This window comes from Aspergillus affinis (genome assembly GCF_023601865.1).
Source record: "Aspergillus affinis strain CMG 70 chromosome Unknown NODE_102_length_131176_cov_92_109673, whole genome shotgun sequence".
NCBI lineage: Eukaryota > Fungi > Ascomycota > Eurotiomycetes > Eurotiales > Aspergillaceae > Aspergillus > Aspergillus affinis.
Window position 1 is genome coordinate 1 of NW_026515883.1, and position 25,117 is coordinate 25,117.

The 25,117-nt window shown below is 50.4% G+C and overlaps 10 protein-coding genes across 10 annotated transcripts; 6 read left to right on the forward strand and 4 right to left on the reverse strand.

Annotated features, from left to right (window-relative positions):
* Positions 1-1,425, reverse strand: KD926_000079 (uncharacterized protein; the record flags this gene model as incomplete). Its single annotated transcript, XM_053104000.1, has 1 exon — positions 108-1,425. A coding segment is annotated over one exon (1,318 nt), but the record flags the coding sequence as incomplete, so codon positions are not given.
* A 1,748-nt stretch (positions 1,426-3,173) lies between these two features.
* KD926_000080 (NAD(P)-dependent alcohol dehydrogenase) lies at positions 3,174-4,274 on the forward strand (the record flags this gene model as incomplete). Its single annotated transcript, XM_053104001.1, has 1 exon — positions 3,174-4,274. The coding sequence occupies one exon, from the start codon at positions 3,174-3,176 to the stop codon at positions 4,272-4,274; it is 1,101 nt and encodes a 366-aa protein (XP_052952645.1).
* Positions 4,275-5,024: 750 nt separating this feature from the next.
* On the reverse strand, positions 5,025-6,676 carry KD926_000081 (MFS transporter; the record flags this gene model as incomplete). The annotated part of the gene is made up of 4 exons (XM_053104002.1): positions 5,025-5,332; positions 5,389-5,593; positions 5,648-6,291; positions 6,346-6,676. 4 exons carry the CDS (start codon positions 6,674-6,676, stop codon positions 5,025-5,027), a joined length of 1,488 nt encoding a protein of 495 aa, XP_052952646.1.
* A 1,264-nt stretch (positions 6,677-7,940) lies between these two features.
* On the forward strand, positions 7,941-8,599 carry KD926_000082 (uncharacterized protein; the record flags this gene model as incomplete). Its single annotated transcript, XM_053104003.1, has 2 exons — positions 7,941-8,381; positions 8,441-8,599. The coding sequence occupies 2 exons, from the start codon at positions 7,941-7,943 to the stop codon at positions 8,597-8,599; spliced, it is 600 nt and encodes a 199-aa protein (XP_052952647.1).
* A 412-nt stretch (positions 8,600-9,011) lies between these two features.
* Positions 9,012-12,176, reverse strand: KD926_000083 (non-ribosomal peptide synthetase; the record flags this gene model as incomplete). The annotated part of the gene is made up of 1 exon (XM_053104004.1): positions 9,012-12,176. The coding sequence occupies one exon, from the start codon at positions 12,174-12,176 to the stop codon at positions 9,012-9,014; it is 3,165 nt and encodes a 1,054-aa protein (XP_052952648.1).
* A 667-nt stretch (positions 12,177-12,843) lies between these two features.
* On the forward strand, positions 12,844-14,009 carry KD926_000084 (uncharacterized protein; the record flags this gene model as incomplete). Its single annotated transcript, XM_053104006.1, has 3 exons — positions 12,844-13,502; positions 13,560-13,636; positions 13,693-14,009. 3 exons carry the CDS (start codon positions 12,844-12,846, stop codon positions 14,007-14,009), a joined length of 1,053 nt encoding a protein of 350 aa, XP_052952649.1.
* A 1,003-nt stretch (positions 14,010-15,012) lies between these two features.
* KD926_000085 (S-adenosyl-L-methionine-dependent methyltransferase) lies at positions 15,013-16,500 on the forward strand (the record flags this gene model as incomplete). The annotated part of the gene is made up of 5 exons (XM_053104007.1): positions 15,013-15,252; positions 15,305-15,583; positions 15,639-15,689; positions 15,736-16,262; positions 16,338-16,500. 5 exons carry the CDS (start codon positions 15,013-15,015, stop codon positions 16,498-16,500), a joined length of 1,260 nt encoding a protein of 419 aa, XP_052952650.1.
* A 1,950-nt stretch (positions 16,501-18,450) lies between these two features.
* KD926_000086 (ankyrin) lies at positions 18,451-19,123 on the reverse strand (the record flags this gene model as incomplete). Its single annotated transcript, XM_053104008.1, has 2 exons — positions 18,451-18,839; positions 18,886-19,123. 2 exons carry the CDS (start codon positions 19,121-19,123, stop codon positions 18,451-18,453), a joined length of 627 nt encoding a protein of 208 aa, XP_052952651.1.
* Positions 19,124-19,356: 233 nt separating this feature from the next.
* Positions 19,357-21,216, forward strand: KD926_000087 (uncharacterized protein; the record flags this gene model as incomplete). The annotated part of the gene is made up of 1 exon (XM_053104009.1): positions 19,357-21,216. The coding sequence occupies one exon, from the start codon at positions 19,357-19,359 to the stop codon at positions 21,214-21,216; it is 1,860 nt and encodes a 619-aa protein (XP_052952652.1).
* Positions 21,217-22,310: 1,094 nt separating this feature from the next.
* Positions 22,311-25,101, forward strand: KD926_000088 (ankyrin; the record flags this gene model as incomplete). Its single annotated transcript, XM_053104010.1, has 7 exons — positions 22,311-22,391; positions 22,471-22,502; positions 22,575-23,064; positions 23,143-23,725; positions 23,795-24,397; positions 24,456-24,982; positions 25,045-25,101. 7 exons carry the CDS (start codon positions 22,311-22,313, stop codon positions 25,099-25,101), a joined length of 2,373 nt encoding a protein of 790 aa, XP_052952653.1.
* Positions 25,102-25,117: the final 16 nt, after the last annotated feature.

A 25,117-nucleotide genomic window follows, 5' to 3' on the forward strand; every position in this document is an offset into this window, starting at 1 on the left:
ACGGCCTTCGTCCGAGAGCTTTTTCTTCTCTACACTTAGAGCAAGATAGCCCGGGCTAGTCGATTTTGCAGAGAGTTGAGTTAGCGCTGCAGCCGCTGGAGACGCACCTATAGTCGTTGGTTTGCCGGTCGATCCACCTGAAGGGGCTAAGACCGTAGTACGCTGGTTAGCCTTGAGAGAAAAGCGTTGATTCTGGCGATTATCAAGGCGCGTAATAATCAGGCAGAAATTCTCATAATCGACATTAGGATCGCTGCTTGGGTCATCTAACTGAGTCTGCAAACGGGGTGGTAAACGTTGGTAAAGATTCTCTTTCCATTCCTCTTTCGCAAGCTCTGCCTCAGAGACAATAAGGGTAAAGGTTGAAATGAACTCTGTAAATCTGTCGCTGACTTTCATAGTTAACTGACGTAGCTTGCTCTGAGCGTTAGTCTTGCGGTATGGGTCTTCGTAGATAGAGCGGAGGTGATCCATAATATCTTCAACGTTCTTGTAAGGGTTCAGCGAGTTCCGACGGGAACGTGCAATAATATGTTCCGCTGCTCGTCCTTCCAGGCGACTTTTCACGTAGGTCATTTCCGCTTTAGTAGTTTCAAAGTGATCAGCGTTCGCGTCTAGTTTATCGTAGATTCGGATCTGCCAATCATCGAAGCGGACCTTTTTGCCGTCATCAAGGAGAGGGGGATCGGGCATCTTTGCCGAACGGCGACTAATACCGCCCGTACCGGAGAGGGGAGTCTCGTCACGCTGGTCCCTAGTGCCTGCGGCTGGCTGGTTGCAATCTCTGGCCTGAGCCCTTTCCATGGCAGCAACCTTTGCGTCAAGTTCGACAATCCGGCTCATGTAGCTCTGTTTTTCCTCCACAAGTTGCTCAATCTCGATATCCTTGGTATTGGCTGCCCAGGCTATCTCAGTAGCAACCTTTTCAGCCTGTTCCTTCTCCCGTATAATTCCCGCGGCTCGAACTTTAAACGGGACAAGCTCTTGAATGAGTATCCAGGTTTCGTCAACTGCTGTTTCCAGATGATTGTAAAACTTGCTGTAAAACATTTTGCGATGTTGCTCAGTAAGTTCGCCTTCGGGCCCAGCCCCTGCGGCGAGCTGTGAGATATCCAAGTTATCATCTATACCCATCGAATTAGCCAGGTCGTTGAGCTCGAGATCTTCTTCGGTCTGACGTTGCTCTTCAAGGCGGCAAGCCCTGCGAGCCTGACGAGCTGCTTCATCTCTGGCAGATTTTGCAGATTCTGATACTACCTCTTCCATTTCCGTTCTCGGGAGGTCAAGATTGTCAGATTCGCGTTCAAACTCGCTATCATCAGGGAAGCGGCCAGGGGCATTCTGTCTTTCTCCGTGATCTTCGTCACTGGGTCCTCTCTGGGCTGCAGTGGCTTTGGTCTTCTTCCGGGGGGTAGCTGGTACCATAATTTGTAATCCGCGATCCGTGATCGTCGTTCTTGTTATCGTGATTCGGTAGGTGGAGCGATTCCGTTGGAAGAATTAAGTGGGTACACACGCTAACGTGTGCCGGCAATTTCTCAATGCAACGTTATCGCTAGGAGTAGAAAGGATGAAATAAAAGACGAGCTTAGTTTGATGTAACGAACGGCTACACTGACGATAGGGAATCGTGAGAATGTAGGGTATGTATTTGACGAGGAAACTAAGCTAAGCTATGAAGCTATTCAGGAGCTGGCTGCGATATGTGTGACAGCTCTGACGCTAGTCCCTATCGGGGAGTTAGGTTATAGGGTATCGCGAGGAAGGTCCTCGGAGGCAGGTCACAGTCCGTGACAGCCGCTCCCATGAATATCTGGGTTTGTGCTGTCTTTCGACGGAGAAAGCCCAGAAAAATGTTTGCCATGTTAATGTAGCGCGATAGTACAGCATTTCCTCCTAGAGAAAAGGTCATGGGTATTAGAAGGAAAAATAGCTTCCTTGATTCATCATTTTTATGATGGTAGTACTGGATTTTTTGGGGAGTGTAGCAGGCAAAAGTGAACTAGGAGTGGAGAAACGAGCAAGAAGGAAATCGCTAGTTAGGGTGCAGTTTAGGTATTGAGGTTACTCACTCAGGGCACTCAGTCTTCCGCTCATCCCGTGCTCAGTGATCGTTTCAGGCTGCTCAGGGCGTGCTCAGGTCTACTCAGTGAGCAAAAAGCGGCGAGGGGTGAGCACTAAAACGGAAAGGGAAGGCTGTCGACCTGGCTAGAAAATCAAGTACATATGCACTCTTGCGTGAGGCTACGGCTCCGGTGTTGTGACCGCCGAGTATCCGCGTACGGGATAAAAGGGATATCTTGGAACCTGACCTGGGAAGACACATCTATCTATCTACAATCTATACTTTCGCTTCAGAAAACAACCTGTTCACTTAACTGTGTACACAGTGCCTAGCTGGTGATACCAACACAAAATAAAAACGCCATTTGATCTTGTCAAACGCAATACCTGCCGCAAAACTCAGCCAAATTGCGGTCACAGACTGCGTAAACATTGCGAAGCCGACGCCGGTGGCTCGAAGCTCTAGTGGGAAGATTTCGGATACGATAACCCACATGATGGAGTTGAAGAAAAAGGCCCAGCAAAAGGAGAATAGAAAGATGAAGGCCACGCCTGCGCGACTGCCCGAGAGGTTATAATCATCTGGAAACTCTCTCGACAGCGGTGTCAGAACGGCGAGGCACATAATCATTGAAGCTTCTCCGCAGAGGCTCAAACGTTTTTTCATCCGGAAGTATCATAGGTCCATGGCCTATGCTAGTAGGACAGGTACGTTCTTCATTGAACATTTTTCGGGAAAGGTTCGTACTTGGGACAAGCCATTGACGTCGAGAATGGGCTACGCCTCAGAATCATCCATGACCGGCGCCCTCTCTGTATTGGTTGTTGGCTGTTTTGAATGTTTCTTGGGCAGTGCTGAGAATAAAAGTTGAGAACGAATCCACCAGACCCTTTATTCCGACTGTCACTGTTATTAAATCCTCCGACTGCCCGATTGTCCGCAGGAAGCGAGAGGCGTTATTCCCGAAACACACTGGTGTCCCAACGAAATGCGGCAAGAAACCAACAGCAAAGGTGGTCTTACCGGGGACTGACAGTGTACACCTATTTCTCATCACATATCACTACTTGTCTCCCCAGTGGTCCATCATAATAAAACAACACAAGAAATGGCCGCCATTCCGCCGACAATGCGTGCCTGGGTGGGCATGCGGCGCGGCCCCGTCCGCAGCTCACTCGAGCTGATCCCCGACTTCCCCACACCCGCAGTCCCGGCGGAATCGTCCTCCGACGTACTGATCCGCGTGTCGCACGTGGCGCTGCAAGTCAATAGCGAGTTGTTCTTTAAGGCGCTGCCCAAGCTGTCTCTGACCGGCCCGTTTATCCCGGAGCTCGAGCTGTCCGGTGAGGTGGTGGCGGCCGGGGAGAACGCGCCCGCCGAGGTACGCGACCCGGGAACGCACGTCGTGGCTTTCGAGGTCGCTCCCCTCAAGGTGATTTTGGGTCGTGGCATGCTGGCTGATTATGTGCGGCTGCCCAGTAGTCAAGTCGTGCGAATTGACCCTGCTGTTGACATGGCGTCGGCTTCGGGTCTCAGCTGCTCCGGGTGCGCCGCGCTCAAGATGATCCGCACGGTGGGGGTGCGCGAGGGTCACACAGTGCTGGTCAACGGGGCCAGTGGCTCCGTCGGCTCGCTCCTCGTGCAGCTCTGCAAGCTGCGCGGCGCCAAAGTGGTGGGTGTGGCCAGTGGTGGCAACGAGGCCATGGTGCGCGGCATGGGCGTAGACGAGGTAGGAGAGAGGCCTGCTTGGTATCTTGCTGCTGGACTAACGCCTGCGCAGTTTGTCGACTACCGACAACACGATCCGCTCCCAGCTTTCTTGGCGAATCAGTATGGCGACAAGCCGTTCGACTTTATCCTCGATTGCGTCGGCACGCAAGCCCTCTTCGTACACTCTCCAGGTTATCTCAAGGCCGATGGCGCCCTGGTCAATATTGGTATGCTCGAAAACATGCTTGCGACGACATTCCACATCCTGCTCAATACCCTGTTACCCACCTGGTTGGGTGGCGTGCCCCGTCGCTATATGATGGTCAGTTCGCCTCCGCTGCGCGACGACGTGGTCTACTTGGCCCACCTAGTCGAGGAGGGACACTTACGGATTCCCGTCGACTCGGTCTTCGCCATGGAGGATGCACTGCTCGGCTATGATCGCATCGCTACCAAACGCTCCAAGGGTAAGGTTGTAGTCAATGTGCGTGGCGACTAGGTGGAGAATCAGAGTTTCTGCCTTGTTTATCAGTCTTGGTCAAGTCTGATCTGTATTCGGTGGATGATTTGGATATGAGACTTAATATATGGAATGATAGTACAGTCAACTTATGGGGTTTGTCGTTCTTTCGTGTCATGGTACTATCATCAGCTTTCAATTAATTTTTGGGTTTTGATTCTAGCCTTACGCCCTGGCCGAATATGCCCTGTCAGGATATTTCACCTGGATGTAATATATAGGCAGCAGAGTAGTACGAGCAATCTTCCTGCACCACAAGCATAGTCTAATTTCCGATTTTTTATCAGTAGGGTGGGAAGGACAATCCAGGCAACAGTGAAATGCTTATTACCATTCTATCCTTAACTAATTACAAGTTGTATACTCGACCTGTCAAATCCGCTCGGCCTCGGAATGACGTCATATTTAATCCTGTCCGACGCGGAATAAAAGCTCCTCTCGGAATGGACATCGGAATAAAGACATAAATTATTAATGGTTGTCATTTGGATCCTTCGCCCCTAGTTCAAAGGTACGCGGTACCTTGCGACCGAGAGTCCAATCAGTAAATGTCTCTGAGATCGAATACAACCTGTATAGTGAAAAACCTATCGTGAATTAATCGGATGATTTCCTCGGAGCATCTATTCAGCTAATACAGTACCCGAACTCAAGACACAATATTTTCGATTATTTCTATTAATTCTATTAATTCTATTAATTCGCATTCTATCTTTCCAGGGTAACTCTCTACACCCCATCCTCGTCTTCTTCCCGCCTCTCCCCACGGTCAAAAAGTCCAACCGCCCAAGCTCCCATTCCCGCAATGCTGAAGAATCCCGCCGAAACGTAAAAGTGCATTCCCAACCCAGCCCCTCCGAGTTTTAATCCCAAATTAAACGCTGCCGCAGTAAGAGGTGACCCAATCAGCGTTCCGGCAATCCGGGCGACCGCTAGAAATGAATAGAACGGTGCAATGTCAACAACTCGCACGAGTGATGTCCCGTAAGACTGTATGGATGGGGTGAATCCGGCGGAAAGGGTGAATATCACGAGGGCTGGGTGGGTCAGCTCTCCTACTTTCGAGCATGGGTTGAATGTGAGGCAAACTTACAGATTGTCACGGTTGCTGTGGAAGGGGACAGCCCCAAGAGGATGGCGCCTAGGACTCCAAATATCGAGCTTACTCGCGATGTCCATAGATCTACATCCTTTGGCGAGAAATGGTGGCGGGATGTCAGGGTGCGCGTGATACTCGGGAGAATGAGCAGGAAGAGAACCAAGTTGGCGATGGCTCGGAAGGAGACAAGGTAATTTGCCTGGGGGCTGAGGGTTAGCCGCTCGCTCTAGTATACAGACACGGTGAACCTGACCTCAGCAAGAGTCCATTCGAATTTCTTCGACGCATACTGGACCAGATAATCCAGCGATTCTCCCGCAAGCATCGACGAAAGAAACGATACCCCGATCAAGATAACCCCCATTTGGTCCTTGATAAACCTGGCTAGTGATTCTATGCGCGTTCCAAGACTCTCCGTTTGAGTGGCTTGTCCGTGTTCCGCCTGGTCATCCTCCTCCCCATCGTTACCCTCTTTTGGACACCGCGTTGAGTTCGGAATTCCCCAGGCGACTGCAATAGAAAGGATCTGTAACGGGAAGCTCAGTAGTAAAGGCATATAGACACTTCTCTTCATCAACGCAGAGCCCAGGAGCGGCGCAACCACCTCGGATGCCAACTGCGTTGACATGAGATAGAAAAATGCTTGAGCTCGTCGGTCCTCCGAAACCACGTCAGCGAGAATGGCGTGCACGATTGCCGACACCACCATCACGCCTCCGCCCAGGGAGCGCAATGCTACAGATATAAAGAGTGATTCGAGTGGTACGCTGTCGTGGAAATAGCACACCAGCACTATGCAGATCTCCGCGAGGGTGTGACCAAGGATGCCGAGGATCAGAACAAGCGTGCGGCCTTTCGTATTGGAGAGCTTTCCGAAAGGAATGGCCAATATGAGAGCTGGGCGTTACTGTCAGCGACTCACTTGAAGTACGCTATAGGTGAGAGCTCTACCGATCAAATTCTCGCCCATTTTTAGCCAGGCCTGCAACGATACTAGAGCTTCTTGGACTTCCGGGACTTTACACATGCGATCGGTGATCTCGACCGCCGGTCCAAGGGGACTCTCCGATTTCAGCTTATAATATCGTTCGCAAAGAATCGATTCGTAGAGTTGTGTCTTTGGCGTTGCGCGCATGGTCTCTGCAAAGTTGAGGAGTAGTGCAGCGACGTAGCATAGGATCGGAATTCGCCATGTCTGCCAGACCAAGACTACACGGTCTCGGTATGTCTGGGCTCTTTGACGGGATGATTGCCGAGAAAGTAGCGGCGTGTTTTCATTCATGATGAAATTCAATGGTCAACAAAACCTGGGGTAGACGAGACTTGGGTCTTATATGCGATACGGCGCGATGTTGTCATGCCGATCGGGATAACTGGGTACTATTCCGTATTCCGTGATAAGCACTAATGGTGTCTAGGCTCAAGACCGCAGACTACGTGGCCGAGGGACTGTCATTAAACGTTATCAGTTCATAGTGATGGGCAAATTAGATTGAACGGTCCACTCGAAAAGGATTCGATGGGCCGTGTCGCCATCCAAACTCCGGGTGTTGATGACGATGGTTGTTGGTGTCTGTTGCCTGGCTCCCATCGTTGCGACCGCGGGCGAAAAGGGGGAAAGGTGATGAAAGGTTGGTGGTGCGGCAATCAAAATGAAGGTGGATGGGGTAAGAGATGTGAATGGCGAAGTGAAAAGATAGTTTGGAGATGGTTCGCAAAAAAACACAAGGTGACGGACGGAAGGAAAAGAAAAACGGCCAAAAAAGAAAGATGGTTCCAGAGGGGGTCGAACCCTCGACTTTGGCGTTATTAGCACCACACTCTAACCGACTGAGTTATGGAACCCGTTCTTATAAACATTGCCCTTATTTTGTGAGCTATATATTGTCTTTTCAGTCTCCATCCCTGCCTTCTCTCTATCTTCCTTCTCAAGTTGAATGGCGGGGGGGAATTGAATTAGATGCTAATGCTGAGCGGGTATATCTATCTATCTGCAGGATAATGTCTCTTGGTCACCGCTCCGTCCTTTTTGCTTCGATGCATTTTTATTTTTTTTGTGGCTCATTGTTCCAATACTATTGGTCTCTCAGCAATATATATTCGGGAGCAGTTTGGTCCACCACTACGGGAAGAGTTGTGACTTGACTCAGGTCTAAGGACACAAGACAAATATCGTAGTATTTACAGTTCATCACATAGGTTCCATAGAAAAGTAATTTCCTGTATGATTCAATAATATAGCAACACCTCGCAAATACTTCCTTCGACACAACACAGACGTCCGTCCGGCGTTGTCCTTGACTCCTCCCCAGTTAAACAAAGAACCTAGCCACGTGTCTGTTGTGAGAGCCTACTGTGGGAGCAAAGACCTGATGCTCCACTTATGATATTGTCATAGTCATTATCAGATACAGGTATTACTGTTGTCTGCTTACCTCAACTCAACCTGGCCCTTTCATCGTACTCTGTTGATTATAGGAAATAGTCTACGTCTCCTTGCCGCAGTTCTTTCTGTTTTGTTGTAGAGCCAGAATATCCAAGCAATCATGTCGTCCTCGATTGCCATCTCGGTACCCTTACAGAACACGCTGGGTGTCTTCTGTTCAACTAACAAGGATTCGCCGGTATCGATGGTAAAGCTGGCTTTCGCAATAGTGCTTGATCAATACTTCGATCTTCCCGAGTTTACCTGCGCCGAAGCTCTTCCAAAAGACCATGATGACCAAACGCACTACCTAATAACCAGGAGCTGGCAGGTACAATACGCTCCAGAGCTCGCCTCTACTATCTCCATCCGTGCAGCCTTCGGTCTCAGAGGACCAGACCTGTCGTCTGACGATAGCTTGGCGCCGCTCCTGGTCAATCATACGGTCACTGCAACGCTGAACGGCGGACGGATCGCCAATAGGCCCACGGTAAGCCTCGTCTTCGTCGAAACAGTTCCCACTCTAACAGAGGCATTATTTTCTAGCCTTGCTGCACAGCACGTAAGCGGCCCTAGAATGTCAAGCTACTCATATACGTTTCGCTGATCAGGTCTTCATAGAACGGCCTTGGCCTTGTCGTCTATTTTGACGAAGCATCACTGTCGGCACATGTGCTTTACAACATCGATCAGAACTCTGAGTTTGTGGCCACAGGCTTTGTGGACGCCTTTGCTACCGCTGTTAAATGCATCTCCTCAATCTCACTTGATACGTTTTAATAACGGGGATTATGTGACAGGTCATTTTGTTGACATCCCTTGCGAAGCCCCCACGTGACGGCGTTGGGGGGCTACCCCTCAGTTGGGTTTCTGACGCGCCAGGGCAACTCACCTCACCTTCTCGCACCCCCCGAAGACGATCAAGATCTATTGATTGTTTTCATCTTTTTCTCGTTGGATCGGGAAACAGAGACAGACATTGATAAGTAACACAGAAGATAGCCCATCCTGCGAACCGACAAGATGATTTAAGGTCTGGACATAATATGAATTGACAACTAGCTACTATGGATAAAACTAACTACAGAGAACAGAAGAACAGAAGATTCAATAATCAATCAAAGAAACTCATAAGTCATCATCGCCTTTACCTGATGGTTCCGACGCTCTCGTTTATCCCGATTCCCTCGCACTACAGCCCCCTTGCCGCAAGTACATTCTTCAACGTCTGTTGGAACTTCGGCACGTTCTCCGGCATGATCATCGTATAATGCGCGCCGTCGACCTCGTGGAATTGGAGATCGTTCCGGACAAAGTCTGCCCAATGGTTCAGCTTGGTGTAACGGTACTCATGTCGCGAGCTGGCGACGTCGCGTAGCGGATCACAGAAGAAGACATCGATGTGGGATACAGTGCCGGAAGGATCATATTCCCAGCCAATCTTCTGCAGGGAAAAAGAGACATTCACCCAGGTATGGAGCGAAGCCTGGGAGAGACCCAGCGCTGCGGTTCGCACAGGATCGGCCTCGGCCAACACGCGGGCGATTTGCTCGGATTTCGGCAAGGGCCGTAGCTCAGAAACCATTTCTCGGGAGCGATCCTCACTGATGATGTCGCAGAAGTGTGAGATCTGCGACAGACCCGCAGACCAATCCAGCTGACGCATGCGCTGCTTGATATGGGGAGGCAGGTTGAAGCTGCCTAGGAACTTCACTTCCTCTCCGTCGGCCTCGAGTTTCTTGGCAATTTCAAAAGCCAACACACTGCCGTAGGAGTACCCCGCCATCGCATAGGGACCCTTGGGCTGCTGCTTCCTCAAAGCAGTATAGTACGTTGTCATAAGGTCGTCCAAGTTCTGGAACGGTTCCTCGCCTGGATTGAACCCACGCGGCCGCATAGCATACACGGGCCGATCAGGGAAATGCTGCGCTAGCGCCAGGAAAACCAAGATTTCACCAATACCCGGATGGAAAAGCCATAGCGGTGTCTTAATGCCGTGAGGCTGCAGGGTGACAACGGCCTGATACTCGCCTACTTGTGCGGAGGTCTTAAAATCCTGGAGCGCGGCTGCCAAGGAGCGAATCGTCGTGTTTGTCATGATGGTCATCATGGGAATTTCTGCAATGCCGAAGTTGGTTTCGGCGGCACGCTTGAGTCGGATCAAGTCGACCGAGCTGATACCCGTGTCGAGGATGGGCATGTCGATGCCCATTTCCATGTCCTCTAGCCCAAGAGTTTCCTTGAATACAGCCATCAGCCTATGCTCCATGTCATCACGCGGCGCCGAGAAATGCGCGTCGCGGTAGGACTGGAGGATGCTTTCGTTGAGCTCCTCCTGATCGGCGTATTTGCCTTGGACCATAGCGTTGTGAATCTTCGAACGCGCCAGTTTACCAAGCGTGGTCTTTTCCAGTCGGCCAGGGGGAAGAGGGAGTACGCGCGGTCGAGCGGAAGTGAACAGCAGCACGGTTCGAATGAGAGCATGGAGCGTGGACATGCGGGCTTCGGTATCGTCCGAAGCATACTCATGCTGATACACGACGTAGACCTGTTCAGCACTACCCTCAGTCGGCCGGTGCGAGAAACAAACCACGAACGACGGCGTAACGCCGGGAATGCGCTCTTGGTTGATGGCCCCCTCGATCTCATGAGGCAAGTACTTGACCGAGTTGATGTTGATTAGTTCCTTGAGTCGCCCGGCAAGCTTCAGGTTGCCCTCTTCGTCGATGGTACCAAGATCTCCAGTCTGGAACCACCCATCTTCGGTGAAAGAACCTCGCGTTGCCTCCTCGTTGTTGAAATAGCGCGAGAACACCACGGGTCCACGCACCTCAAGCATACCTGCGTCACTGGCAGCGCTGTTTGATGGATTTGGAGCGGGTTCGTCTTGAGGTGCGCGCGAGATCCGCATCTCAATGCCGGGGATGCATTTACCCAGGGCACCGGCATCGCGTCGTGCCTGGATATCAACCTCGGGGAAAGCCCGGTTATAAATGGCACCGGCGCAAATCTCAGTCATACCGAAGCCAGGGGTGATTAGGTTCTTGGGTACCACTCCCAACTTGCGCAGATATTCCGTCACTCGGATACCGGTGTTGACATTGTTGGGCTCCCCTCCTGAAACCAGATAGAGCAGGTGACTAAGGTCAATGCCAGCCTTGTCTTCTTCCGAAGCCGAGTCTAAAGCAGCCAACAACTTCTTGAGGAAGAAGTCCGGGGAGAAGGTCATGGATACGGCATGCTGAGACAAAAGACGCAAGAACAGCAATGGGTTACTGAGAACCTCAACCGCTTGAATCTGGATTTGGTCTACACCTGCGTACATGGAGAGCAAGTGAGTCTCCATTAGACTGGCGACGTGATCCAGCCCAATCCAGTTCAGGACTGCACTGCCTTCGGTTACTGGCATGGCTGCCAGCTTGCCTCGGATCGAGGCGAATATCTGCTCATGGGAAAGGCAAACGGCCTTGGAGTTGCCGGAACTGCCGGACGTCAACATGAGAACGGCCACCCCGTCGAGCTTGCTGTTGTGTGCGCCGTTGGAGACAGCACTTCCACCGTTGGCAAGGACTTTGCTATTGGTGTGACCGTGGGTATCGCGATTGCTCTCGCGATTGCCTTGTCCATCAGCATATCCTTTGGCATATCCGCTGGCGTACCCGCTGGCATATCCAGCGGCATACCCATCCACACTCTCATTAGTCACTCCATTCGTGTGACTGTTAACTTTGGAATCAGTGACACCGTTTGAGTGGCCGTTTGAAGAACCATTTGAGTGGCCATTCGAAGAGCCATTGGAATGGCCATTAGCATATCCATTGGTGTGGCTGTTGGTCGACTCGTCACTACCGTTGCTATGATGGCCATTTGCGATACCATTCGGAGTATCCACTGTATCCAAAGCGACGCCATTAGACACTGGCTTCTCGGATTCGTCTATCGTGACCACGCGCAGAAGTTCGTTCTCCCCAAAGTCACTGGTTGCCAGTGTCTGGTGAGTCAGAACGAGTGGATCCTCAAGTAATTGGTGTAAATGTTTGAAATGGGCGCGACGTCCCTCGCTGGTGTTGACGAGAGGCGGCGACAGGGCGGGTACACTCCCTGCCAGAATGCTTGCCCAGAACCAAGTGATATTGTCCAAATGAGTCCGAAAGTGGACCAAAGTGACCGCATTGGGGCGAAAACCATCAACACGACGCAGCCACTCTGCCTTGTGCGAGACCCGGTCACGAAGCTGGGCATAGCTCAGGTACGTGGGGGGACACCGATCGCCCTCAGGATAAGCAACGATGCCAGCCGACGACAAGGCCGACTGGTCTAATAGGGAAGTAATATTTGACTGAGGAATGGGAGCCATGGTGACTGCAAAGACCTATGAAAAAGAAGCCAAAATGGCGGAGAACAAGGAAAAGAAAAAGCAATTAAACTGGAGCTCGGATGAACAGGGAAGTCTGCATGGGACATGCATGGATGGACCGCAGGGAAAGAAGCATGATACATGAAGGCTGTGTATTTATTTGCGGGCAATATTAATGCCTCGGGAAGAAAAGTCTCGATTTCCCCTCCTCGTTGTCACGACGTCTGCAGCAGGTCGAAAATGGACGCTTCATCCACTACGGTCGCTGAAGGATTTCCACTCCGCCGATCACGCTGTTAACCTGCTAAACGCGTGGAGACTCGGTGGTTTTTGGCCCATTGGATCCACCTGCGCCGCTGCGGCCGTGGCGCGATTCTTCGATCGGCCAAGAATTGCAACACCTGAGAAATTATTGATTAATTTTTCAAGTATCTGACGATTGTCATATTCCGCGCTGGGGGCTAAACCGTGCATTGGCCGAATGGGCTTGTCAGATGTATAGATCGTTTGGGATTATGAGGCAAACACGCCACAATCGCAGGGGTGTCGTATTGGGGGCTGTCGGGGCTGGACTGGTTTGGCTCCAGATAGACATGGTTTTAATCCCATGAGTGACCAGCATGCACCTCGCTGTTCTAGTACCTGGACTCTACATGCATCCTTCACCATGGCTTCTCCAGAGCAGATTAACCACCGTGCCGTTGTAGCTTCGGCAGCGACTTGGCCGTTTGCAGGTATCAGTACTGTGTTATTCTTCATGCGCCTGTTTGCCCGATGGCGTTTACCGAAGCAGGCGCGAAACTGGGAAGATTTTGTCCTGACGCTGGCATGGCTGTTTGCGATCGTGCAGGCAGCTATCTTCCAAAAGGCCCTTGACAGCGCACGGGAACTAGATCCAAAGGATCTGCCTGGGACGGTACCTCCTGCTGCCTTTTGGGCGATTATGATGAACAACTGGTCATTCCTGAGCATCGAAATCCCCAAGGTCGCTGTGGCAATCCTGATCACCCACTTGTTCCGGCCGTCGCTCTGGATTCGTGTGGTTATCTGGGGTCTCTGCGTGACGATCAATGTGCTGGCAATCGTCGGGTTCGTCATCACCTTCGTTATGTGCGACCCCGTGCCTGGACAGTGGGACCCTTTTCAGTATCCCGAGACAAAATGCTGGCATCGGTCAGTGCAGATTATGTATGCCTGCGTGCTCTGCGGTATTTCTTCGTTCATCAACATCGCCTTCGCCATTTATCCCGCCGTGGTGGTGTGGCAGTTACAGATGCCGCAGTGGAAAAAGATCAGTACCGTGGGCCTGATGGGTCTCGGATTGGTGTACGTTGCAATGACCGACTTAACTCCATACAATTATCGCTGACGGCTTCTGTTTAGGGCATTCGTTTTCTCCGTTATCAAGCTCTACTACATGACATTCCTGCTGGATGACCCGCCTCCACTTGACCTCGTCTGTGAGTTTTAACCAAACATAATGCAGCCCTTTTTCCTCCTGAAGCTGACCACCAAGACCTCTGCGCGCAACTCGGTATTTGGAATCGAATCGAAAATGACTTTGTCTTGATGGCCGGCCTCCTTCCCTTCGTACCACCGTTCGTCAAAGCATGCTCGCAGTTCATGAAAACACATGCTTCCTCAATCAGCAACCGTTTCAACAGCACCAACCAGCTGTCATCCCTCAAATCCTACAAGCAGGGCCAAGGCGACTATCAGGACATTGAGTTGGTTGCCAAGGAGAATAAACGAGACATGGGGGAGACGGCGTCGGAAACGAGCCTGGGTAAGAACTACCGATACAGCGTAACAAAGCCGTCGAGTGTTTGCTAGGGCTACAATGCATAATTTCTTTTGTGCTCTTGGGTTTTGGAGTCCTAGGCAGCCATTTGGTTCAGCGTGAACGGCATGAATTACAGAATGTCTCTGATTTTTCAAACACCACCCTGGTCCCCGTGTCACGGATTGTATTTCCGCGTCCGCCGGATAGAGGGGGCATTAAGGCTTACCACGATGTAACGCCATGCCGTTTCGGTTCACGATGCACATATTCTATTGGACAATTGGATGACAGCCTAGCCGGCAGGGCGAGGGATTTTCACATGGTTTCATGTCAGCTGCAGCCAAGGGCCAGCCACAGCCATCACGGGCCCTGTTCGCAGCGTCCGAACGGCAGCCGACTGGCATCCGGGTTTACAGCCCCCCCCCTTAGCGCTGCAGCACCAGACAAAAGTCTGACCCAGGCCTAATGCAGCGCCTACTCCGTAAGGAGGGGCTTGCATCATTAACTGGATACCGGCCCCAAACCCAGAACAGGCCATCCATGGCGGGGTGTCCCCGGACGGGCCGCAATTGGCCTGTCGCGCGGTGGAGCAGCTGCTATATTAATTATTAACCTTTGGGACACTGATAAGTGATACTAACTGAAATTGTTTGAGGAACGTGGGCTCCACAGGTGGATCGACACCCGCGGCTCAGTTACTCTCAGCAAATGAAATGATGTACGGAGCACGGAGGGCACAGGTAGGGCCTTAGCTGCGTTAGCGCCTAGGCGCGTTGCCTTTAGTTTGCTGCGTGAGGGACCTTAGGATTGCTACCCCTCGTTGGCTTTCGCTGGGGCCGAGGAATCCATGAAAACGAGCATTTCCTTTGTCTGGTCGATGGAATGTTGAACTGGATCGACTAGGAAGAGACCCCTGGATCCTGCCCCTGAAAGTACGCATTTCACCATCATTCTGGTGGCTTAAAGAAGTTGCTTCTCCCTGCACAATTGCGGACGCAAACTTCGATTGTACGATTACGAACCAACCTTTCCATCCCCGCCAGATCATCCCAAATGGACCGCTCCAACCTCGTCGGTCGTGCTTCCGAGATCGCCGATGTCGCTCGCACCCTGGCGGACGAATTGGCTCGTCGCGAGTTGCCCGAACCCTCGTTTGAACACGGCCTGCCCGCCCCCCTCCAGAGCGATGCGCCCGACTCAGACGCGCAGGCAGCACGCGTAAAGCTCTTGGGCCTGTTGGATGAGTTCAATGACCTCTTGACTGAGCCGGCTTTGCTGGGAAGCCCAGAACTGGTATGTCGACTCACTTTGGCCTTATCAAGAATCGCTCTGAACATGTCCGTAGCGCAATCCGTCCATGAGCATGCAGGCGTTGATCCGCCTGGGCATCGTCGAACATTTTCCCTCGGAGGGAAGTACGGTTGAAGACCTGGCAAAAAAGCTTGATCTGAACGAGAACCTCGTTCGAAGGCTCCTCTCCCACGCTGCTACCTACCATGTTTTCTTCCAAGAAAAACGCGACTTTTTCGTACATACGGCTGCTTCGCGCGTGATCACCGAGAACGCTGGAATGCGTTCTTGGATGCTGATCGGTCTCGGCGAGGTCATGCCTGGTACATTCAAAGTAAGCTCTCTTCGATCCATCTGAGTTGAGTATTGCATTTAAACTGAAACCGCAGATCGCGGACGCGCTCTTTCAACATCCCAACTCGGAGGAACCGCAGCACAGTGTAAGTTCCCCGATAGAATTTGGCTGTCCAGAGCTGACAATTACAGGGTTGGAGCGTCCAAAACAACACGGACCTCCCCATTTTCAGAGCCCTCGCCGATGCGCCTAGCCGCGCTAGCGAGTTCGCCAACGCCATGATATACCACGCCCACCTCCCAGGCTACTCTCCCCAATACCTCACCGAATTCTTCCCGTGGGGAACCGGAGAGCTTACAGTTGTCGACGTCGGCGGCGGGGTTGGCCACATCTCGTCAGCTCTGGTCGCTCATAACCCCGCCGTGCAGTGCATCGTGCAGGATCGCGCCGAGGTCGTCGCACAGGGCGAGGAGACGTTACCGGTTGAGCTCAAGGATCGCATTCGTTTCCAGGCGCACGATTTCTTTCAGGAGCAGCCGGTGCACGGAGCGGACGTGTACCTACTGCGCTTGATTCTGCATGATTGGTCGAATAAATACGCCCGCATGATCCTGCAGGCACTGATCCCCGCGTTGAAGCCTGGCGCGAAGGTCGTGCTAAATGATCGTGTCGTTCCGAGCTATGGGGAGGCCGAACTCCTGGCAGAGCGAGAAGCTCGGTATGTCATCTACTGCCCTCTTTCTTTTTCACGTCACTTTTTGTTGGACATTCACTGACGAAGGATCGATCTTAGGGATTATGACATGTACATGCTCGGTCTCCAGAATGGGCAGGAGCGCACGCGAGATGACTGGAACAAGCTGCTGCGCGACACGGACACGCGATTTAAACTTACGAATGTCTCCAAACCACCCAAGTCGTATCTCGCTGTTGTTGAGGTGACGTGGGAGGGATAGGACAGTTAAACTACATCAACACAGTTCAGCGAGCAGGGATGTACATAGATCTAGACGCCAATATACTTGACCTGTATAATGTATTATTCCCTCGTGGTCCCGTCATTGGTTGCGTATCTTTCCGGCGAAGGGATATCAGGGCAGGGTTGCAGGATAGCAGAGACGCGAAGGATTCGGAAGCGGATCCTGTAGCCCGCATTTCTGCATCCTGCATCCTCCTTGTTTAGCATCTTTCTGTCGCCACTCGCACCACGCTGGACTGGATGGGGCGAAGGATGCTCGTCCTACTGAGTACTGAGCACTGGAATGATTCGTGTTTCTCGCTCAGTATCTGATTGCTTCATCGGGCTTCCGGGAATGAGAAGGCTCTACATCTTATGTTCTAGGTTTCACAATTGTGTGACTTAAACAAGCTGAGAACCCGGGCTGTGGTGATCAAAGTCTTTGGTTTCGAATCTGGAGGATGGAAGGCCAAAGTAGAAGAGGGGCATAGAGTCGGAGCAGATCACCGGGTTACATTCTACGCACGGCCACGGACAAGGTCGACGAAGATGGGCGGACCATTCCACGATCCATGCCTCATTCTGGCAGACACTACTCCGTGGGTCAAACACATATCCCGTCAAATAAACTCCTCTAGCGCCGATGGCCTCGCCAATGATTGTGCCTCATCCATTTGTCGCGAACAATACTCCGTACTAGCTGGGTTGTTAGCTTGATGATTTGAATTGCCGCGCTGAGCGCGACCTGCTTCCTTCGGTATTTTGGTTTACAGTTTTTTTAAGGTTAGAAACTAAGTGGCCTGAGATAGACAATGCCAGTGACTGGATTAGGTCATTCTATGTGTACACTAGCAGGCGATCTTCCAAGACCCTGAAGGTTCGCATGGAGGGGCCGGATGCATTCATCAGCACTGCTGAGTACTCCGTACGTTTGATGCGCCCAAGGCCCCATTTCCGTATTTTCTAAGCTAGCTGAGTGTTGGTAGGTCAATTCCCAGTATGATGCTAATGTTTCTTGGTTGGAAACCCATGCTTGCAAGGTTGCATTTATGGATCTTCTGTAGGGCACGGGTATTTGCGGTTGATGGGCTTTGAATGACGATCCCATGGCCACGTCGCTCACTCAATGCTTTGTCGATTCACTTCTGCTACGCAGAATTATCTCTGTGTTCAAGAAGACCTTTTCGATGACCAGCCCTCCAAGAATCGCCGCATTGGAACCTTGGAGTGGTTGAATTTGGAGAATTAAAGCAAACAAACGCTCAACGAGCAGGAATAGTGGTAACTGGGTGTCAGTATATTTCTTTGGGCTCTCAGGTATTTATTCGTTAATGCTAGTAAATCAACGCTCATGATCTTTACCGGTCTAGTACTCAAGAACTCTAGTTGAATGAATTTGTGATCAGGGATCCTCTTGCAAATGGAATCGTTATCTGGTGAGAGGCTGCCACTCACCGCATCGAATGCTCACATCCTCTTGCAACCCTGAGCACTGATTAGATGTTTGCAGAATGTCGAACCCTGAAGAAAGTCCATCAGCTGGCAACGAGAGTGCTTTGCCCTTGGCTACCAGAGACATGGCAAAAATCTGTTGATCAGCCGTAAGGATCGCACCAGGACAGCACAATGCAGAAACCTTTTAGATAGACGCAAATTTATTCCTCATCGACTTGGACCAGGACTCTGCCAAACTGTCAGATTAAAGTTGAATATAAATTACAAATGATTAGCAGAGTCAAAACGCAGTCGTGGCAACAATCGTAATCATCCTATCGACAAGTCTATGCTCCAGGATGTCCGCTTATTCAGAGCCATCGTTGGGTCTTTCTGGGAATTTTCAAACCAAGAACACTATCAACAAACACAAAGAACTCCCAGGTATCAAGAAGTGTAAGCAACAAGAAAAAAGGTACATATAGTCTGGGGTGAGAACTACAAAAGTGTCTGCTCAAAGCGGCTCAAAGCGGCTCAAAGCGGAAGAAGTGCGTCCTGAGGCATCAGTAAATGGTATACCGTAATTTACACCGACCATCCACCCAGCCCGGCGAACTATGGTATCGGAGGCACGGTACGGTACAGCCCCTGAGGGGCGCCTGGCCTTCCCCTCTTTCTCTTTCTCTTTCTCCTTCTCTTTCTCTTCCTCTCGAGCTCTTTCTTTTTCGCTCGCTTCTTTCATCTCCCTCATCAACTGTTTCTCACAGCCACTCATCTTGAGGAACAGAATTGTCCGCCATGTCGGACCCGGAGCCGGACTTTGTGATGGTCGACGCCATGGATGCCGATCCTTGGGACTCGCCCGGAAATTCCCCGAGGAAGATGGCCGATCTCCGAGGCTGGCTGCAGCCAACGCTGTACCTGAATGACTACCCCGACTTCAAAAAACACCTGAACGCCCACGTCCGCTGCCCGACACCCCCGGATATCAACAATGGCACGATTCGACCACCCAAGGCGCGTTGTGGTTGAAAGCCGTCGCCGAGGCCGGCAAAAGCGTCTTGGCCGCCCATCTTATCTCCGAGCTGCAGGCACAGCAGGACTAAACGCCCGTCCTGTTCTTCTTCTTTCGTCGCATCGTCACGGCCAACCATGGGTGTCAGTCCCTGGTCCGAGACTGGTTGCATCAACTGCTGGATTTCGCACTAGAGCTGCGGAAGGAACTTGAGGTGGTTAAAGAGCAAAATCCCGACGTGGAACATGTCGCCTTTTCCGTGCTGTGGCAGAGTCTCCTGGTCGCCCTTGAGACTGAAAAAGGTTTACCGTACCTTATCACCTGACGAGCGGCTCCACCTGACGACCGAAAACTCGAGCTTGACCGACTTTTTCAACATTTTCAAAGAGCCATATCTCTACCAATATGGCTCCAATTGATGAAGCAATTGCAGAGTTGAAATCCCTGAAGCCTGAAGAACAACCGAATTTTACTTTTATAGCGAAAAAGCACGGTGTTAATCGAACAACTTTAACAAGACGATTTCGCGGCGTCCAACATTCAAAAGATGAGCAATATGAAGACCAACGACTTCTTAATGACCGTCAAGCTAAAGTGCTTATTTCGAATATCAATAGATTAAGCGAAAAAGGCCTTTATATCTCATCTGAAATGCTTCAAAATCTCGCTCGCGAAATAAGCGGAAAGCAACCCGGAAAACTGTGGCCAGGCCGATTTTTAAAGCGACATAATGAGGAGCTTATTTCTTGCTATACTACTGGAATTGATTCATCTCGAAAAAGGGCCGATTCAGCGTGGAAATATGCATTATATTTTGAACTCTTGACTCGCAAGATACAAGAATATGATATTCGGCAGGAAGATATCTACAATATGGATGAGAAAGGCATTATGATCGGAGTGCTTCGCAAGGCAAAGAGGATCTTCTCTAAGCAATCGTTTGAAAAGGGCTTAAAGCAGCGGCTTCAAGACGGGAATCGCGAATGGATTACTACAATCGCCTGCATTTGCGCAGACGGGACCTCACTATCTCCAGGGCTTATATATCAAGCTGTCTCTTCGAAGCTTCAAGATACGTGGCTTCAGGACTTCAATCCTGACCTACATACTTGTTTTTTTGCATCTTCGCCTTCCGGATGGACGAATGACGAGCTAGGATACGCCTGGCTACGAGATGTATTTGATCGTGAGACAAAAGAGAAGGCGAGGAGGCGTTGGAGACTTCTCATCCTTGATAGTCACGGATCTCACGTCAATATGAAGTTTTTCGAATACTGTGAAGCGAATAAGATCCTCTTAATGACCTATCCGCCTCATTCCACGCATTCGCTGCAGCCGCTTGACGTCGGAATCTTTGGACCTCTATCTACAGCGTACAGTACGGAGTTAGAGCGATTTCTTAATCAATCTCAAGGCCTTTGTCATATCACGAAAAGAGACTTTTTTCACCTCTTCTGGCCTTCATGGGAAAGCGCTTTATCACCTCAAAATGTCGAGTCTTCATGGAAAACGGCAGGCGTTTGGCCATTGAATCCTGAAATCGTTCTATCGCGATTCAATCGAAAAGATAATAGTCGACCTTCATCTAGTGGCTCATCTCGCTCAGCGCTAGGTGCAGAGGATTGGAGAAAGATTGAGAGGCTTCTTAAGCACGCTGTCACTGATTTATACGATCAAAAGGCTGAAAAGTTGAATTCTACGATGCACGCTCTCTCTACAGAGAATATTATCTTGAAGCTACGCTGCCAAGGCCTCGAAGCGGCCCTTCTTCAAGAGAAGAAGAAGCGCAAGCGAGGGAAGCCTCTCTTATTCGAATTACAAGCCCCTGAGGATGGTTACGCGGTATTTTACTCTCCTAATAAGATTCAGCAAGCTCGTGATCTTCAAGCAGAAAAGGATGAGGCTATACAGCTTGCTAAAGCTTCAGAAGAGGAAAGGCTTCGTAAGCAGCGAGAGAAACAAGATAAGAGGCTTTTAATTGAAGAACGCAAGCGAATCCGCGCTTCAAATCGTGAAATACGGCTCCGTGAGGCAGGGGTAAAAAAGCAGAAAAAGCAGGATGATCAGCTCGCTAAGCAAGCCGATATACAAATTCAAAATGACTTCAATCTCGCTCAAAAAGGCAAGAATAAGGTCCCGGCAACTCCAAAGGCAAAGAAATCGGACGATAGAGTTGCTATAGACCCTGAGGTCGTTAATGAGGCCCCCCCTGCACTAAATCGTAGAGGCAGGCAGATCCGCCTCCCACAGCGCTTTCGCGATTAAAAAAAGGCCTGTATAGCTTCATTTCAATGTGTATTTTAGTCCGCTCAAAAATTTCTATATAATTTGAATTGTATGTGGTTGTATGGCTTCAATTTCTATATGACTACTGAGGCGGAAAACGCTCGTCAGGTGGGGCCGGTCGTCAGGTGATAAAGTACGGTACTGTGTGGTGGATGCATTAGATGAGCTGATGATTGAGCGCTCTTCTTTGATCCTCGCCATCTGCGGATCCGAACATTCTCTTTCGGAACGTAGCTTTGGGATATTACAGCAATGTCTGGACTTAGCCCTTTCCGTGGGGTGTGATGTGAATGCTCAGGGAAACACGGCAACACTGCCTTGCACTTCTGCACCGAGAGACGCATTCCGGGAGTTGAAAGGCTTCAGCGACATGGAGCAAGGGTAGATACGGGAAATCGTCGAGGAAATCAGCCCTTACATTTGCTTACATTTGTTGGAGCTAAACACTGCCTCGGAAAAACTCTTGAGGCGCTGATTCGATACGGTGCTCGATGAGACGCACTCCGGGAGAGAGATGGGAAGACGGCCCTCCATACTTGCTTGAAAAATTCAAGTGGTAACATTGAATGGATGAAACCATATGTCAAAGACTGGAATGTTCGAGATCTTGATGGGAACACTCCTTTGCATATTGTCAGCGAGCCTGATGAGTCTCTGATCCAACAGTTGGTTGGCATTGGGGCAGACATAAATTCCAGAAATAATAAAGGGGAGACACCATTGCACAAGATAGATATTGACAATTTCGACATCCGCAGTGGAAGGGCCTTGTTAGCTGCAGGCGCTGACATCGAAGCCTGGGATCATAACGGCCGAACATGGTTCCTACGAGCTGCCATGGAGGAGCACTTCTCCATGGAGACCTTGCAGATAATACTTGACCTTGGAGCCGATCGCCACACAGAAGACTATTCAGGGAAAACCGCTTTACATTTAGTCTGCGAACACTCCTGGAAGTCTGATATCCTAATGTTACTTTTGGATGCTGGCCTGGATTCACTGCATCGAAATCACATGGGGACACGCTATATCACGCCTTGGCTAGATATCCTCTTCATACCTCTTTTGAATCAATGGATGAGATCCTCAATGTTCGAGGTACTGCTATTCAGATCCAGGCCAGGAACTACAAATGGGAAACGCTTTTGCATCTGGTGTGTAGTAAGCACTGCAGCCCCGCCATGGCGGAAAGTCTGCCTTCAGTTGATATCGAAGCAATGCTGAAGATGACAGATAATGAAGGGAAGACTCCGCTCCACAATGCGGTAAGTAACTGCGAAGGAATGGCGGAGTGGGCAATAAGCAAGGCGCCTGATTTGACTGCCCGTACCCATCAGGGGCAAAAACTTACTGCACATGGCCGCCGAGGCCAAGAAGAGCAATGTGATTCGTCTCCTGCTGGAAGGCTATTCAGAAGACCAAAGGTACGATGCACTGAATCAGACTGACCGAAATGGACGCACGCCGCTTCATTATGCCTGTCGCTCCGGTCGTCCGGAAAGCGTCCGGCTTCTCTTAGAGGCAGGCGCAGATGTTCGAACAGTGGACAAAGACGGATACACACCTTTACATTCATGCGCACTGTTTGAGCGTTGTTCTAGCATCCCGAATGCCGATATATTCCGCGGTACACATACAGAATCTGATGACAAAACACTGCGTGTCAGCGATATAACCCACCTCCTTTGTCGCTACGGGGCGGACCTACTAGTAGAGACGAGGCTCCGAAGAACACCAATTCAACTCGCTATCGAGAACAACAATAAAGAGATGGTCTGTGAGCTATCTAGAGAGATGGATGAAGGATTTGTCGGATTGCCTTCCCAGGTAGACCTTGACCGGCATTTTCTCGGGCAACTGTATCTGTCAAACCGCCAGATATGCACGGACACTCTTGTAGAATAGCTCACTCGAACAAATTATCCCGAAGGACTTTTTACTCTGCTCATTCGTTCCGCCGCCTACAGGGCACTGGAGGAGCTGGCAGCTCGTGGGACTGTATACACCCTGCAAAACGTTCACTGGAGGAGATTTCTGATACGCTTGGCACGCTTGGGTTATTCTGATCTTCTCGAAAGACTACTGAAGAAAGAGACGAGTATCGATTGGATCAATGAGACCTTATTGTTACCTGAAAGCTGGTCTAAGGCTGAGCATCCATTGCTGTTCTTTGTGGCAGCCCGGGAACTCCCGAGTTTGTCCCTGTTGAGGCTCCTAGTTGAGACCTTCAAGGCAGATGTGAACGTGCGATCATTTGCAGAGGACCGGATTTCTGAGCCGAGTGTCTTACATATACTGGCACGAGGAGAACACTGGTGGCAAACCAAAGCCGTTCGTTATGTCTTCACCCAAGGTGCTGATATGACCATGCAAGACCAGGGTGGATGCACACCCCTCCACATCGCAATGAGTGCCGAGCCTCGACGCATTCATATTGTGAATGCATTGCTACAACATGGTTCCAATCCAAATGTCAAAGACAAACATGGTAATACTCCATTCAATCTCACGACGGGAGATCATAGGTTGTTTCGGCTATTTCTCTAGTATGGCCCAGATGTTACGATGGTGACTGTACCGATGCTATTCAGCGCTATTCAGAATATAGATGTGGCACTGGTTGAGGGAATTCTTGCAGCCGGTGTCAACTGTAATGATCCTTTCAAAAACTCGCCGGCTCATCCCCCCGCCCCCAAAGTGCACAAGAATTACATGGATAAAGAAGCAGTAGAAAAGGACTACAGCCTTTATATTCCTCTAATTGGGGTGGCGGCGAAAATGCAATTTGATAAGCCGGATGAAGCTCCCAAACACATAAAGGTGGTGAGAATCGTGGAGATCTTATTGGAACATGGCGCGAGCCCTTTTGAACCGTTGAACGAGACGACGATTCTGCATGCCTTGATCGACTACGGTGGTACAATAGGTCCTTTGTTAAGCCTTCCCAAGCTGGACCTAGAGCAACGGGACAACAAAGGTGGAACGGTACTGCTGGCAGCCTGTGGAGGTGAAGACCCAAAAGAGGTTCCATTTAATCGATATTTGGGCAGTTATCGAATTGGACTCATCAGCCAGCTATCCGCGATGGGTGCCAATGTTTCTACCACTAACAGCAAGGAACAGAACGTGCTTCATCTATTAATGATAGCCATGAAGAAAGGTGAGGACCAAATTTGAATTGACGGCACTTATCATAAATTTGGCTATTCAGCAGCCAGAGCTTCTTGGGAAATACAATGAGGAAGGATACACTCCGCTCCTCGCTGCCGCCAGAAAACGTGTTCCGACAGCCGTCGCCCTCGCCGAAGCCGGAGCCAACCTCCAAGAACGCGATTCCGATGGTAATACTCTATTGCACCACTTGGCTAGTCATCTTTGCAGGCTGTGGGGCAAAGATGGCCGTTGCGCCTATAGGTTAATGAACCTTGGGCTGGATTTCAACGTTAGGAATCATCACGGTGACACGCCGCTCTCTAAATACATTCTGTCCTTCAATGACCAACCGGTGAAATTTTTCGGTGACCACTATGTTGACCAGCTGAAAAGATTTCAGAAATATAGGGCTGACTTCCAGAACGTAAATGCGGCCGGCGAGACACTCTTGCACCTGGCCGCTAGGATGTCCTGGCATGCAAATGCCGACTGTTATGAGCAGCATTTAGATTTTAGTGTAGAGGCCTTTAAATGCTTGATGGACATGAGATTGGACCCCTTCCAGGAGGACTACCATAAGAGGACGCCTCTGGTGTCTGTTTTGATTGTGTTATATGCCTGTTAGGACATTGTTTACTGACAAGTCTTTTCCAGGATGTGGCTGCCGCCTATGGGAAGGATGAGATCGTTGCACTTTTCCAGAAGAAGTAGAGATAGGCCCTTCTCT